This window comes from Asterias rubens, chromosome 16 (assembly GCF_902459465.1).
Source record: "Asterias rubens chromosome 16, eAstRub1.3, whole genome shotgun sequence".
Taxonomy (NCBI): domain Eukaryota; kingdom Metazoa; phylum Echinodermata; class Asteroidea; order Forcipulatida; family Asteriidae; genus Asterias; species Asterias rubens.
In genome coordinates, this window is record NC_047077.1 from 3,680,339 (window position 1) to 3,697,831 (window position 17,493).

The 17,493-nt window shown below is 38.1% G+C and overlaps 1 protein-coding gene across 5 annotated transcripts in view; it reads left to right on the forward strand.

The window, feature by feature from the left end:
* LOC117300689 (kinesin-like protein KIF13A) overlaps window positions 1–17,493 on the forward strand; it is an 87,048-nt gene that overhangs the window by 35,090 nt on the left and 34,465 nt on the right. For all 5 annotated transcript variants that reach the window (XM_033784420.1, XM_033784421.1, XM_033784422.1 and 2 more), the window contains exons 7-18: window positions 7,489–7,601; window positions 8,018–8,138; window positions 9,478–9,630; window positions 10,512–10,571; window positions 10,987–11,097; window positions 11,965–12,099; window positions 12,738–12,877; window positions 13,339–13,454; window positions 13,999–14,097; window positions 15,173–15,413; window positions 15,601–15,763; window positions 16,679–16,825. In XM_033784420.1, coding sequence (XP_033640311.1) covers window positions 7,489–7,601; window positions 8,018–8,138; window positions 9,478–9,630; window positions 10,512–10,571; window positions 10,987–11,097; window positions 11,965–12,099; window positions 12,738–12,877; window positions 13,339–13,454; window positions 13,999–14,097; window positions 15,173–15,413; window positions 15,601–15,763; window positions 16,679–16,825 — 1,599 coding nt within the window. The remainder of the gene's footprint in view (window positions 1–7,488; window positions 7,602–8,017; window positions 8,139–9,477; window positions 9,631–10,511; window positions 10,572–10,986; window positions 11,098–11,964; window positions 12,100–12,737; window positions 12,878–13,338; window positions 13,455–13,998; window positions 14,098–15,172; window positions 15,414–15,600; window positions 15,764–16,678; window positions 16,826–17,493) is intronic.

The following is a 17,493-nucleotide window of genomic DNA, read 5'->3' on the forward strand; positions in this document are numbered from 1 at the left end:
TTTTCATTGACATGGTAAATGTTGCCTGCGTGTTCCTATAAGATGGGGGTGCATTAGATGTCCCCCAAGGGAGGGCCCAGATAATTGGGACTAGTCGTATTCCACAAACAGGGGGAGGACTACAAGTGTTTGTCATGAAATCTAACTCAAACATCCTGGAGCTGATTTCAGGAAAGATCCCTCTGATATTCTGAAATGCTGACCTACATGTAGTTATTACTCCCTCCTCCTCGGGACAGGGTTCATTCAACATTCTAAGAAATGTTGCAGAGCAAAGTCTCAAGTTTTTTTAGCTACTTTTTGTAGTACAAAACACAATGTCCACAGTTTTACACTAAACTTACACCGTTTGAAGATAATGATAGTAGAAAGCGTACCTTAAAATATTACTAGCTGAGGTGCTGTAGTTCTTGAGAAATGTGTATAACAATGTCATAAAAATATGTTTTATATGCTAAACCAGTTTTCATCTTTAGAGATGAAATTTAAGTTTGTGACTTGTTGTAATAATTTCTCAAAAACTACAGCACTTTAGCAAGTAATATTTTAAGGGAAGCTTTCTACCATCATTATCTTCAAACTGTGACATTGTCACATCCTCTCTTTGCACCAACAGACTTATTAAATGAGAAATGTTGAGTAGGTTTCTTTGCCATGTTATTTATTGAGGGGGATCTACTTTGACAGAAATGGATCATGCTCTTTTGATTTGATTAAACATGACTATAAAGCCTTAGGAGGTCGTTGTTGTGATACAGGTGTAGAGCTGGAGTGTGATGTATTATTCTCATGCTATATTTTGACCTCAAAAAGCTCAACACAATAGTTTTCGTCATTGCTCATTTTGTTGACTACCTATCATTTAGAATTGTGTTATTAGTCTTTTTGGGAGAGGCACAATAGCCAACAGGTCTTGAGGCAAAACCCAAACCCTTTTCAATAAGGTGTTTTTCATGATGCAGTACTAGACCGAATCAGGGCCCAATTTCATAGAGCTGCTACGCACCAAAATTTGCTTAGCATGAAATTTCTTCCTTGATAAAACAGGATTACCAACCAAATTTCCACGTGATTTTCAGGATAAGCAAACAACAGCTGAATACCAGCAACAAGCAAATTTGTTTGGTAATCCTGTTTTTATCAAGGAAGAAATTTCATGGTAAGCAAAATTTTGTGCTTAGCAGCTCTATGAAATTGGGCCCTGGTTTTAAGACTTAGGATATAAAATGTGGTTTTTGGAAAGCGAAACATTTATTTTCAATCTAAAATCTTAGTATAAATTACTGTAGACAAATATTTCCATCAGTTGAAAGAACTCAATCAAACTTGAGAAAGGAAAGCTAAATCCCAGTGGCATTTTAAGAAGCCAATGTCAATGTGAAGTGTAAGTTTAAAGGCAGTGGACACTATTGGTAATTACTAAAAATAACTATTAGCATAAAACCTTACTTGGTAACGAGCAATGGAGAGCTGTTGATTGTACAAAACATTGTGAGAAATGGCTCCCTCTGAAGTAAGGTAGATTTCGAGAAAGAAGTAGTTTTCATTTAATTTGATTTTGAGACCTCAGAATTAGATTTTGAGGTCTCAAAATCAAGCATCAGAAAGCACAAAACTTTGTGTGCCAAGGGTTTTTCTTTCTTTCATTATTACATGTATCTCGCAACTTTGACGAACAATTGAGCTCAAATTATCACAGGTTTGTTATTTTATGTTGAGATACATCAAGTGAGAATACTGGTCTTTGACAATTACCAATAGTGTCCAGTGTTCTTAAGACAACAATTGCAGGTCGGTTCAGCGTCCAGCCAAACATCTGTCAGTTCAGAGTGATTTTTATCTTCCCCACTGACTCCCAACCCTTAGCAACACCCAAGATGAGCAGACACATGTGCGGAATAATATTTGTCTTGAGTTTTCCCCCTGAAGCAATTCATTTATTTGTTTGGGACAGACCAAGCGTAACCCTAAGCCTTTGCTGAGATGCCCTTTTTTAGAGTCTTACTATTTCCTCTTGGCTGTCTGGACTGTCAGCGTCAATGAATTGGATGGCAGAGAACGAGCCAGATAAAGAAATATGTCATCGGGTTTCAGTGACTTATCTGCCCCCTCAATTATGGGGAGATGTCAACCGCAATATGCAGGGATTTTCAGGAATTTAAATCTCAAATGGAGGGGAATTTATAGGATTTGCTCTGGCAGAGGAAAGTGAGCCATTAGAAGAGATACTTTAGATGTGTTAAAGGCATTTGACACTATTGGTAATTAATTATTAGCTTAAAACCTTTTTGGTAACGAGTAATAGGGAGCTGTTGATAGTATAAAACATTGTGAGAAATGTGACTCCCTCTGAAGTAACGTAATTTGCGAGAAAAGAAGTAATTTTCCACTAAAATATTTGAATTCGATTTCGAGACCTCTGAATTAGATTTTGAGGTCTGGAAATCAAGCATCAGAAAGCGCACAACTTCATGTGACAAGGGTTTTTTTTCTTCTTTCATTATTATCTCGCAACTTCGACAACCAATTGAGTTTAAATTTTCACAGGTTTGTTATTTTATGCTTATATTGAGATATGCCAAGTGAGAAGACTGGTCTTTGACAGTAACCAAAGGTGTCCAGTGCCTTTGGAAATGGAAAGTCTATGGAAAGTGAGAGAGTGAGATGGAGTCACTGTGGGTTGTTTTCTGGTTCAACAGGGTGTATTCTGTTGGTCAAAAACCTTCCATGAAAGTAAAGTCAACTTGTTTGTAGTTTATACATTAGAGAGGGTGTATTTAGGCGTGCATTACTAAACATTGTAAATGAGTCGCATTGAAGTTCTGTACATGTACATGCATAACACCCAAGGCATCTTATTGATAACATTATCACAAGTCAGAAAATGGGTACAGTCAAAAAAGTACTATCGCATGGCATTGATCGCAAGTACTAAAACCAAGACTTGAGGTATAGGATTTTTCTTCACAATAGTTGATTTCTTTATTGTAAAAGGAAAACTTCTCAATTAGCAGTCAGAAACTGCATAGTAGTTGAAGATTAGTAATATGTCATGAGTTTAAATGCACAGAAACAATAAATAAACAAACTACCTAATTCTGTGAACCAATGTGAATAAATAATGAGTACTATATGAATTGTGGTTGAGTACAATTTTAAAAAGATTACCAAACCTGAGTTGATGTATATCAGCCCATATTTGTGGTTAGTTCATACATGTAGATGTCCTGAAAAGTGTAAGAGTACTTAATGTCAGTCTAAAGGCCCGGTCACACAAACCTCGATAACGATAACGAAAAGGAGTACAATGTAGCCCTCGATTGGTGGAATAAATGGCGAGTATTCTGCGTGGAACAATTCAACCAATAGAATGCGCCGCGATTGTAATCGTTTGACTGCCCCTAAAATCTAAAATCTTGGCGATGTCAGTATCACAATGACACCTTAGAGTAGACTGAAAAGGATATGGTATGCTGAGGGGTTTGAAACAGTTGAAGCATTACAGAATACAGAGCTTCTTCCTCAGGAACCAAAAACTTCAATTAAATTGTGCTATATGATACTTAGTTGCACATCCTGCCTTATCAAGGGAATTAATGTCATTAGACCGTGTCAAAGAAGCTTTTTGCGCCAGAGGACCTGATGCACGCTATTTCTCATTTCTATTTACGACTCATAATTTGTTCCCTTAAAGGAACATTACAGAAATGGTAAGAAAACAAAATCGTGAAGATCACAGAATTACATCAAACTTACATGGTCTAATGATGATGATAGTAGAAAACATCCCTTGAAATATTTCTGCCTGAAATGTCATATTTGATGAGAAATGAGCGTTTTATTCAATTTTTTTTTTGCATCAATGTCATACAAAATCGGTTTTTCACTATTTTCTCACGACCCAGATGGCTGATCGATCTCAACCTTCTACAGGTTTGTCAGTTTATGTATATGGTGGACTACATAAAGTGATTACACTGCAGCAACTGTTTTGTTAGCAAAAACCAATTTTGTAATGTTCCTTTAAAGCATTGTGTTGTGTATTATTTAATATAAAGTGATATATCATATTTCTGATGACCAAGAGCAGTGCAAGTTGTAACGTTGGAGTCTTGGAGCTCCAGCTCATCCCTGGTTCTGCAGAATGTAAGCTCACTGATGATAGAAACTTGGCTCATATATACACAGTGCATACAGTGCTACGGGCATAAAACAAAATGAATATTCTTTATCCCTGATGCAAATTTAACATCTATTATTTCGTTGCGGTACCTGCTGCCAAGCATAGGATATGAACTGCCTCTAGCTACCGGGCAACCTCGGTAGTCTAGTTGGTAAGACACTGCTCTAGAATTGCAAGGGTCGTGGGTTCGAATCCCACCCGAGTAATATGCCTGTGATATTTGTTCACAGGACTCGGGGAAAGTACTGAGTATGTATATACTCAGCGCCCTGAGTACCTTGTTGGTAGATACGTGCGCTATCAAGTCAATCTGACTGTTCCCATGTGTGTTAATGAAATGTCCCTGGTTGACATTTCCCCCTTTTTTATGTTCTTTAAATTTGGAAACAAGTCTGAGATATGTGTGATGTTTGTACATGTATGTTTGCCTCCTTGAAGTCGTTGGTGTTTAAATGGAGTTTTATGATGGCCACATTTGTTGGCAGCTCATAGATGTCTTTTGAGATCCCTTTAGCATTGAATCTTCACTGACTACTCCTCAAGTAGCAACGAGTCCCTCTTGTTAAGAATGTGACAATATCGATATCCAGTAAGAAGTCTGTCGATGATTGTAACATGTAAGATGATACTCATTGATAGTCAGGACTATGGAACAACAGGACTGTGGAACCACATAGAGTTCATACAATGTTGCATGATCAATCTCTACAATTCACCCACAATCATTGCAAGAAGAACCTTTAATTCATAGAAAATTATTTGTTTCTTCTTTTATTTCCTTTTCTTCTTCTTCTTCAGCAGTCTGGCTAAAAATCCACACTTAATTAAATCTTTTGAAACCAGAATGTTTACAGCTGGTATTGAATTGCAAATGTTGTCATGGTGGCAGAAGGTCTGCACTTTCTAAAGGATGTTTCATGGAATCGCATCAAAGGAACATCATCCGATAAACTTCATGTATTGAGTCAATTGTCTGCATGGATGTGATTTAGTTACACAGATGATTATAATATAATAAGAACCTGTTTTATGCGCTTTTCACACATCCGAGGGCTTCCTTGTCACTTGGCCTTAAATCATTCCTTAAACCATCTCGGCTCCCTGGGGAGTATGCAGCCTGTGCAACATTAATTATGCGCTGCTCGGCTAAATCAATCACAAGAATCATCTCTGCCCTCATACATGTAGGTACCCATTTACCACCCCTAGGTGGAGAGAAGCAATTATAATTAAGTGATTTGCTCAGGAACACAAGTGTCACGACTGGGATTCGAACCCACACTCTGCTGAACAGAAGCACCAGAGCTTGAGTCAGATGCTCTTATCCACTCGGCCATGACACCCTATGGTTATAGCAATGAAAGGTTGAGCATACTGACTTCATTGTGTTGTAGGTTTGTGTAGTCATTAGTTGGGGCGGTAGTGCTTTCTGCTCTACCAGCCAGGCTTCTGATGGATGATACCCAAGCCTACAGTTGTATGGACTGTAAAGGCCCGGTCCCACTGCAGCGATAACGACGCAAAGAGAACGCATTCCATTGGTTGAATAGGTTTGTGCGTATTCTGCGTGGAACAATTCAACCAATAGAATGTGTTCTCTCGGCGTCGTGATCATTATTGTTTTCGTTATCGCTGCAGTGTGACTCTGCCTTTAAGGGGGTAACCCTGTTTCAGCCCCAGGGGTAGGTGGCACCGGCCCCTGGGAAAAAAAAGTTGATTGTAGCCCACACCTTGAAGTGGCCTTCAGGCCTTGTGTGTCTGCATAATTGTTTTTGTTTAATTACATGTAGACCCATAAGCAGAGAAGTGAGAACATAAGCAACTGCATGATGTACAAGAACATTTAGAAAAACCATCACAAATGTCTTGCGGTATCTAGGAATTAATGACATGTTATTTTATCTTAACACATCAGACTATGGTTCCGAATATTTATATTTCATTCCTTTGAAGATGATTTGTAGAACCACATGAACAACAAAATTTCAATACTGGTGACTACACTTTTTCTACTTAATTGACCTTTTGAAATTGTAGCAAAGAGTCTATCGGATGACTTTGATGGCTTACACTCATCACAAATTGAATTACTTGGTTAAGTTACCAGCGGAAATAAAAGATGTTAGTGTATATGTCTTGGTGATGTACTTGTATCTCACAAATTGAATAACTTCGTTTTAGTTACTCAGGATATACATATTTAGTTTAAGAGGTATTCTGTGTATGTTATGTATGTCACAAATATTAAGTTTGGTTTACACTACAGTTGGTAAAAGTAAACTTGGTGTTAAAAGGTAGCATCAGATCCTGTCCTCTACGGTTTACATCACCTTTCTACAAATTCAATAACAAGGATGTAAAAGTAGCAAGTGACGATTGTGACTGAAACCTTAACTTTCTTTTTTTCTAACTTGGCAGCAGTGCTCGTCTAAAATCCTAGCTGTGTAGTTTTCAATATGACTGTCTAAGGTTACACCTAAGCAATGACTACAGATATGGCTTGGAGGATTCAAAGTTCTGTTTATTGTACTTAACAGTACTTTTATGTTAGGTTTCAGTCAGGTTTTGGTACAATGGTGTTAAATTTTGCTGGAAATTTCAAACCTGGGCGTCCAATTTTTCAGTTACAATACATGTAATTGACAGATAATAGGCCTGTCACACCATGGCGTGTTGCCTGACGTACGCCGACGTATACACAAAAATAGTTCAAAAATTTTCAAGAGTGCCAACTTTCCAACGACCTGCATAAAAAAAGTTTATGCATCAATAGTGTATCCATAACATATTGAATGTATAGCGTATGACTAATGTATTGATAGCCTATCACTAACTTATTACAAAGTTATGTATGTTACACGATCTCTAGGCATATGTTGTACATAAGAAAACAACAGACTCATTGTAGCTATGTAAGACATAGGTTAGACATATACAGCACATAATATGTTATCATCTCGTCAGCTGACGTACATGTATGTCAGTGATGTCAGCTATTATTATGTCAAACTTATAGGCAACTTATCCAGAAAGTATGAAGCACACGTTCAGTACGGCGAGAAATTTTAAACATGCTCAATATTTTGTTTGCAGGCTCGAAGTGTTCCAAATTTGAACAGCGTATCACAGCGTCCTCTTAATGTAAACGACGTATGACGATGGTGTAACACTCAATGTTTAAACAGTTTGGGTCTTCCTTTTATCTTATTATTTGTTTAATTAACGGAACTTTATCACTCCTGGTAACAGTAGTTACTGATGAAATTTGATAGATTTTGTTTTTCTGTTTTTGATTTTGTTGTCAGGTCTCGGGTGAGAAGGTCAGTAAGATAAGTCTGGTAGATCTAGCTGGTAGTGAGCGTGTGCAGAAGACAGGTTCAACCGGAGATAGATTACGGGAAGGAAGCAATATTAATAAGTAAGAATGTGTGCAGTCATGTAGCACTCTCTGTTCAGTCAAAGTTAAATAAGTTAAACAGCGGCTACAGGATAATCTCAATATTTTTACTATTACCTTTTTTGGGCCAAACAGACGTCATAGATACCGATTTATAACCGTTTTACGCTTAAAATTTGCATTTGGTTATAAATAATTCAAGTCAAAATTGCACCTCTTCGCGCAGCTTTTACAACCTGGGAAGCGGCAGTCAGGCGATCACCTTACGGAGATATTGAACAAAGATATTGACAAAATAGGGACACCGCCAACATAGGGCTAGATAGCTCAGTACGTTAATCCGGAAGTCGTTAGTTCGAAGAATCTGTGTAAACTTTCCATTACTGTTAGGGACGATAAATGTTATAAATTGATAACTATTGATTGTGTTTTAACAGATCACTGACGACGTTAGGTCTAGTCATATCAGCTCTAGCTGACCAATCAGCACCCAGTAAAGGAAAGAAGAAGATCAATTTTGTGCCTTACAGAGACTCTGTGCTCACTTGGCTTCTCAAGGTAAGTTATTCTTCCAACCTGACTGCATTATTAGAGAGGTTTCGCAAGCGTGCGGATACAGATACAGATACGGATATGATAACCGTATCCGTTCACGTCAGCCGCATGTTGGATTTTGTTTTGCAAGATATAGGTATGTGTCACTTGACATGCTTGAGGGCGATCGCGTTCATGATGAGTGTTTTTCCGACGAGCATGACTGATTTTATATACTGCATTTTCTCATTGTTTTGTTTGTAAATGACTGACAATTTTCTGTCTATATCAAGTACAATACCAATGAAAGCAATCTGGGACAAAAAGACTATAAGTCTGCAAAACGGAATCCGTTTGACGCGTATGAGCTCCTGTATCTGTTACTAACATGTGTGCAAAATGCGATAGTCGCAGATACGCGTCACGTGAACACACAAAGTGTTGACATATCGGTATCTGTATATGTAGCAGATAGCGAGTACCGTATGACGTCATAATGATGACGTGTCCGTCGCACTAACTGTATCTGTTCACATGCAAAACCTCTCTATTATCAAGTCCTGCACCACAATTATGCTGCCACAACCACAATTACACCAATTTCAATCTCAATTTGAAGCTAAATATAAAGCGTTTTCAGCGGTAAATTTTATGTGTGGTTCTCAATTTTCTCTTAAAAAGGGGTGAGTGATCAAATTTAATTTGATCCTTTGTGCACCATAAAATTGGGGGACAATGAAAGGGAGTCGTTTCTCACAATGTTTTATACTACCAACAGCTCTCCAATGCTGATATTTGAAAGAATAAGAAGAAGAAGAAGAAGCTTGAATTGGTTCACACTTGTTCGAGAGCGGTGTAGGGATTTATTGAATGCCTAATGTTACATGTAATACCTGAGTAACCATTATTCAGTGCATTTATTCTATTGACCCAATTCACCTGACGTCATCATCAGAATATTTTTGGATGCACCATTACGGTGGTCAATGTCTCTGTGCGTTATTCAGTGAAGTGCGCATTTTAGGCGACGCGGCGTTTACACCTAAACTTATTGACCAATAAAATGTTGAGCGTGGCACAGTCGCCGCGTGTAACGTCCGTGCAAGGGGTCAATACAGGAGTGTAATGAATCTGTAACTTTGTTAATCTAGTTGTCATCCTGTAGACCTTTATCATGGTACAGCCATCTTTAATTTCTCCCATTGGTATCAATGTATACCAAACCGAGGCTGGAAGAACAAAACAGTCTGGTTCCTGTTTGCAAAACGATTATTAGTATTTATTATTGTTATTCGTTACAAGAAACATGACTAAGATGGTGGCACGGTGATAACGGTCTATCGTTTTTCTATTGTTGCTTTAGGAGTGTCTAGGAGGGAATAGCCGGACCGTGATGGTAGCTACAATCAGTCCAGCTAGTGATAATTATGAAGAGACATTATCTACACTACGCTATGCTGACAGGGCAAAGAGAATTGTTAACCATGCAGTTATTAATGAAGATCCCAATGCAAGAGTAAGTCAAACAGCGGGATATGGAGAAGTCGGGTTTGCATTCCATTAACCTGTTATTACATTTAAGACTCGGAACTCAAACCGGCATCATACCAAATGTTCTGACTTATCTTACTCCGCCCTCTTAAAGATGAAAGGCTTCAAACCTTTAAGTTCAAGGTTTCTTCTCAATCCCAATCAAGTTAAACTCAAATTCTCCCCCCGAGAAAATTGGATTTGACTGTGAAACATAGAGTGGTGAATATAGACCATGGGGCACTTGATTAAATACAGATTGATCTTCCAATATAGTCAGACAGAAATAATGAATTAGAGAATGTCCTTGGTTTTCTAGTTTATTTTGTCTACTTCTTTTCATGGTGATGTCTCTTTGTGAGTAAATCAATAGTCTGTCCCCAAATAAATCATTTGATATTGTTCATATTTATTTCATTCCGGAATTTGTTTAAAATAGAATTACATTGTGTGAGTGTTTTCTTTTTTTGTGGTATTACTTAAGGGTATGATATTTTGAGTAGTAATGGTCTAGAAATGAATTGCATGTAACCTTTTTTATGTGGACATATTAAAACAAAAATAAGTTTATAAGTTTATAATCTATTTTGAAAACAATAGCCCTCAAACTTTTGGTTGTCTTGTGTCATTGTGTATTAGCAGAGTTATTGTTTTTTCGCCAGGAGTGTCATCATTGACAGACATGGCGCACTAGAAATGTTCAACATTGTTTTTATTATTATTATTATTATTATTATTATATTTTGTCCTGGGAAAATTGAGATTGTATACATGTGTAGTTCCAACCAAGAGTTGGTTTGTACCTAAATTCTTCACTCAAATTCAGCTTTTTTATTGGTAATTCATGTTTGTTGGTTTTTCTTTCAGATTATCCGGGAACTGAGAGAAGAAGTCGATTCATTGAAAAAGCAATTGAAAGAAGCAGTGGTAGGTTTGCTTGGTTTAGAATTGTCACTTTCTCATCATCAAAGGTAAAGAAGTCTATCTGCCTTTGGACTCCAACTTCAAATCACTTCACTGACACCAGCAACCTTATCCTGGGCCCTATCTTAGCAAGCTGCTTAGCATAAACAAGAACAAAATGCTAATGCAATGAACTAACAATAATTGTTTTTATTTGTTGTCCACTGCTATCTAACTTGCTTAGTACATACATTTCTCTAGTTGGTAAGACACTGCTCTAGAATTGCAAAGGTCGTGGGTCAGAATCCCACCCAAGTAGTATGCCTGTGATTTTTTTACAGAACTTGGGTAAGTATTGAGTATACAGTGCTAACACACATCGGTGTACAAAATGAATATACATTTGTCTTGCATGATTTTCTGTTACTGTTTGTTCCAGAGCATGAAAGCTGACACGTTGAAGGAGAGACTGCAAGAGTCTGAGAAACTGATGCAAGAGATGACCCTAAGCTGGGAGGACAAGCTGCTCAAGACAGAGGAAGTCCATAAGGTAAGGTAGAGGGACTCAACTCGGCCAGATCACTAAACACAGAAAGTAATATCATTGACTAAGGGGATGCACCCCCCCCCCCATTTGAAATCTGGACTTTTAGGTTTGCAAGTTTTACGCTTTACATGCTTAAAGGTGATAATTTTGATGTCTATTTTTCTATTTACGGCAAATTATCTGATAATAATTGTGAATTAAATATTAAAAGAAAAAAAGCATTGAAGAGGGACTTGTTTAAGAAAAAGGCAGTTTGAAACTTGGCAAGAGGTGCCCCCCTCCCTAGAAAAAATGTTGTTCCTACTTGTGCCCTCTAAAATGTTACCCTACTTCAAGTGCTGCCTAATATGTGCACTATGCACATTAAGCTGTAACATTTTAAGCCAAAATATTTTTGTTAAAGGCTCTGGACACATTTGGTAATTGTCAAAGACCAGTCTCCTCGCATTGGTGTATCTCAAAATATCCACAAAATAACAATGTGTGAAACTTTGAACTCAATTGGTCGTCGAAGTTGCGAAATAATAATGGAAGAAAAAACACCATTGTCAAACGAAGTTGTGTGCTTTCAGATGCTTGATTTCGGGACCTCAAAAGCTAATCCCGAGGTCTCGAAAATCAATTTCAAATATTAGTGGAAAGTTACTTCTTTCTCGAAAACTAAGTTACTTCAGAGGGAGCCGTTTCTCACAATGTTCTATGCTATCAACAGCTCTCCGTTGCTCGTTACCAAGTAAGATTTTTTTATGCTTACAATTTTTTTGAGCAATTACCATTAGTGTCCAGTGCCCTTAAGCCATACATAAAGTAGTGTTGACATTGTAGTTAAGATTGTAAAGGCTGTGCTTGCTTTGTCTTGTTGTTGTACAGGAGAGACAGCATACATTAGAGAAGATGGGCATCTCCGTCCAGACATCAGGCATCAAAGTGGAACGTAACAAGTGTTTCTTGGTTAACCTAAATGCAGATCCTTCTCTTAATGAGCTTCTTGTTTACTACCTTAAGGTGAGTAGGATTTGAAACTTTGCATGGTGGAAAATAAGATATGGAAAGGTTTGCGGTAACACCATGTAATGACTATATCTCTAAATGAGTTGGGGTGGTTCTGAAAAGAACCATTTGTTTAAACTCAACGTTTTGATCAGTATGCTCTGATCGTGTGACAGCTTTCTCCAGAAGACGATCAGAGGTGGGTCCCAGCTCGTTTACTTCACTGTTTTCAACCAGGTTTAAATAAGGTTTTCTTCCTCGCTTTGTGTGTGTTATTGAGAGACTGACTTCAAAGATGGCTGCTCACAGTAACACGTTTAATTCTTTAGCACTCGCGCTATAATCAACGGATGATTTTCATGTGTTGCAAGTTAAGCTGATTTTGTAGAGATGAAATTATCTTTTGAATGATTTTCTTATTGGTTTTGTTTGCGCTACCAAATTCAAGCTTGGAGGTTGGAAACTTAAGAGAGATCAACAAAAATGAAGTGAACATTTGTTACGTGGAAAGTTGTGCACACAAGTTTTCCTGATACCAACATATAATTTCTGTACCTTGATTCTGTTGGATAAACTTGCGAAGCATTATTTTCAGCTTAGTATCTGTGTCAGTTTGTTTATTTGTATATTTGATTATTCTCCAATCCTTTTAGGACCACACGTTAATAGGAAGGTCAGATTCAGACAAGAAACAAGACATACAGCTAAATGGATTGGGTATCATGCTACAACATTGTATCATTGATGTAGAGAATGAAATGGATGTGTACTTCACACCAATCGACGGAGCAAAGTAAGAAACAATCATACAGTCTTTTGAAACCTAGTTGTGGAGACTTTCTTGCCATTTTTGTTCTAGTATTTCCTTTTCTAAAGAATTCCCTTGTCTGGACCAAGTTGCAAAAACGGATATTGTAAGTAATTTCTCACTAAAATATTTCAATTTGATTTTGAGACCTCAAAATTTGCTCGATTTCAAGCATCTGAAAGCACATAACTTCGTGTGACAAGGTTGTTGTTTTTTCTTCCATTTTTCTCTCGCAACTTTGACGACCAATTGAGTTCAAATTTTAACAGGTTTGTTATTTTATGCTTATTTTGATAAACACCAAGCAAGAAGACTGGTCTATGACAATTACTGAAGGTGTCCAGTGCCTGTAAGTCGACTACACCACTGTTGTGTTTATGAATAATTTGTGTGTATACATGTCACCTGGCATTAAGCTGTAAACAAAACTTGTTTCCTTTCCTTAGATGTTGTGTGAATGGATCATCAATAACGGATCGTACAGGACTGAGACACGGAGACAGGATCTTACTCGGGAACTACCACTTCTTTAGAATCAATTGCCCAAGACCTCCTGGAGTTGGTTAGTAATGGCTACAAGTCTAAAACAAAGATTTTGCTCTTAAAGAATTGCATGCTAAATTAACCACTTTGGGTCAGTGTTAGGAGGGGAAAAAATCTTGCCCATTTGAGTTTTAGGAACTTGTTTTATCTTTTTGGAGAAATCTTTGTCCTTCAAAAATATTTTTGCCACAATGAACCCGACTTGACAAAGGAAAGATGAGGTTTTCAGGATTTGTTGATGTCTTGTGAGACTGCACAGACCAGTATGTACAAACTTTCAGAAAGATAGGTTATTGAAGTTCTGAGACCCAATTATGTAGCACCTTATGTGGGTTTACAAGGTGCTATGGCGCATACAGCAGCCACAGCCAGGTACACCAAGGCAAACCCTTCTCTTTTTGATAAGGTTTTATTTCCCATCCGAAGTGTCGCGACTTGGGGATTCGAACCCACACTCTGCTGATCAGAAACACCAGAGTTTGAATTCGGTGCTCTTAACCACTCGGCCACTTCCATCATAGTAGTAATGATTTGTGCTAACGATGTGCCTTTATGATTGACAGGATCCAGCGGAGCATCTACTCCTGATATTGAACCTCAGAATTCCAACTATGACTTTGTTTATGCTCAGAATGAGGTCATGATGAAAGAGATGACTAATGGTAAGCACTCCACATCTATGCTTAATATTCTTCCCTTTTTATTTGCATATTTTGATTTAGATGAAAATTATTTTGCTTTCTCAATTGACATACTATTTTATGAGCTGTAATGACGTAGAATTCTGAACAGCTATTGTTTTCATCATGATTTGTATTTGCTATCTTTCGATTATTTGTCTTTCTTTCTGCTAAAATCCCTTTAGGATTTGTACACAAATTGTGTTCACTCCAAAAGCCGGCATGAGAATCTTCCGGTTTAAAAGATGGGGGTACTTTTTTGTAACACAAAACACAATGTCTACAGATTTACATTAAACTTACACAGTTGAGGTGCTGTAATTACTCCCGATAAATTAGCACAAAATAATTCCCTCGCGATAAGATCTTGTGACTTGCACGCATTCCAAATCTTAAATTCAAAAGAACTATCAATTCCTTCTTGGCCAATCAGAACTCTTATAAACGCCTCAAAAGTTTGGTGACTTTTCCCCTAACCAAACTTGAACACAATCAAAAGAAATGCCATGTCTCATATGCGGCACTTTGGCCATCACAATTTAAATCCTCATTTAAACTGGAATTCCATTTTATAAATTTGTTTTCTTCAAATTTGTGGTCTTCGAGTTCAATGAGAATTTGATATAAAATTTGGGGTTGAAATTGTTGGGATATACATTTGGATCTCGCTCATCCCCTCTTCTTGGTCTCTTGAGAAACTGCAAGTTTCCTCATTTATCTTTACACGCTTCTGTCCAGAATAAATTGCCAACCACTAGCAGCCGGCCCAATATGCGTTGATTTGTTTCATCCATGTGCAGCAGGTTCATTTGATATGTGTAGACTTCTTTCAGTCTTTCCCCGCTTCATTCTTGTGGTATGGTTTGACCGTACATGTATTTTATGTGCCATTGTGTTTGTACCCAAACCCTTGACTCTGAGGTCCAATATCTTTTCACAATGAAATATAAATTCATCACAATTTGATTAATTTGAGACATCCTGGGCCAATGGGACAGTGACATTTTGAAGGCATATTCCAATATTTGTTATTTGTTTTTGCCTTTTGGCCCTTCAGATCCCGTGGAGGCAGCCATGAAGCTGTTGGAGAACCAGCATCAGAAGGACAAGAAGGGTGCCCTGGAGAAACAAAGAGAGAAATATGAGAGGGAATTAGAGTGTCTGAGGAAGCAGTTAATGCCGGCTACAAGACCCATGGAGAGAACAGACACAGCTTACTACTCAGATCAGAGCCCTGGTAGTGAAGCCAGTGGTGACTGTGGACAGAATCTCAAGTACAAGGAATGGGCTGAAGAGAGGTACATGCAATAACATTCAATTCAAGTTGTAATGCAAACTTAGCCCGGTTTATACTTCCTGCAAATGCGAAGTTTTCAGACACCAGGGGAATACCTTAAGCGATAGTCTTATATAAGCACATTTACTGTTAGTATAGTATTCTTAGCTCAGTATTTTCAAAAGAGAGTTTTTGTTATTTGTGAACAGGGATGAGTTATTCAGACAGAGTCTTGCAAGGTTACGTGAGGAGGTTGTGAAGGCAAATGCCTTGATCAGAGAAGCTAACTTCCTTGGAGAGGAGATGGGCAAGTTGACAGAGTTCAGAGTCACACTGCAAATCCCAGCTTGTAATCTCACACCCAACAGAAAAGTAAGTCAAGTTAAGGATTCTATTGACCCCTTTCACCTGACGTCATCATCAGAATAATCTTGGATGCGCCATCTTGGTGGTCAATGTCACTGTGCGTTATTCAGTGAAGTGCGCATTTTAGGCGACGCGGCATTTACACGTAAACCTAATGCCCACCAAAATGGTGAGCATGTCACAGTCGCTGCATGTGATGTGCTACAAGGGGTTAATAAAGTAGGTTTATGATGAGACAGGATAGCTATGAGGAGCATCATTCTGGGTAGAGCAATACCTAGTCAATGTGTATCTCATCTTCCTATTCATTATTGCCTTTTGCTCTTCTGTTCTCGAGTCTTAAGTAGCTAAGTACCAATCAATGCATTCCATCCAGATTTTAGAACACATTGTTTATAACAGCATAAATATTTATATGATTTGAGGCATTGCATGGTGAGGTTTTAAGATATGTTTGGTTTGCGGTGACACCATGTGTGTATCTACTTGCCAGGTAGAGTTTGTTCTTAAGAGAACTATCTTTTTATATTCTACTACCACGTAGTAGACGTATCGGATTGTTCAGGAGACTCCTCAGTTCTGAAAAGAACTGTCCTGCTTTTTAACTACTACCTGGGCAGAAGGTAAAGCAGGCATGCAACTTTTCCTCAGATCAGCTGATTTCTTCTTTTTTAAGTCTTAGTTTTTCCATTCAAAATTGAAAATACTTTACAAAACCTTGAAATTTTGTAATTTCCTCTTTTTTGGTGAAGTTACCGTTGCCTGCCTGGTAAAGAAAATTGGCTGGGACTACTACTTTCATTATTAACTGCACTACCTCGGAGTGAGTTCTTGAATTGGTGTAAATGTTTCGACAAGCTTGCTCTAGTCATCGTCAGCATAAATATTACCAAGATGATATATGACTTATTTTGTTCTCAGCGAGGGGCAATAGTGAGTGAGCCAGCCATCCAGGTCAAGAGGAAGGACCGAGGGACTCAGATCTGGTCAGTGGAGAAACTTGAGAATAAGATTATTGACATGAGAGAGATGTACAACGAGCGTAAAGAGAAGGGTCTACCACTTAAAGTAAGTACAACATCCCATCACTAACATTCGGTATCCCCCTACATGTGTCTGAACATTATTCTATTCTGTTACTTTATTGATCTATTTATTTAGTTTCTATGTTGTAATGGTTTTTGGAAGGTTAAGAGCTTGTTTAGGCAATGGGCCATATTTTTGACCGCGTGAGGGCGCTCTCAATCACTTCCGGGGGTATATTAATTCATACGCAAAACAGTTTTTAAAGATTGGACCACATTATAACCACAGACATCTAATCCATCACAGACAATAAGACTTTAAAAGGAGCCGTTATAATCCACCTCTAAAGCAAATTGAAACTACGGCGCAACAAAAGTGACAGAACGCCTATTAATTTGTGCAGGGCGAATCGCGTGTACCCCCGGAAGTGATCAAAATACTATTTATAGTGCCCCCGCGCGGTCAAAAATAAGGGGTATTAAATCCATTCTGTCAATCCCACCTTTTTGATAGTGCCATCAGAATACGCCTCTCTAAGTATTCATGAATGACGTCACAATTCTAACCCAAAATGAGGGGCAATCGGCGCACGTCATGCAAACACCAGTACCAGCCACGTGCAGTGGCTGCGCCCATGGCCGTGTTTTGGGCTAGAATTGTGACGCCATATTAAGAGAGGCGTATAGTTGGGTGTTGGAAGGTCCATCACT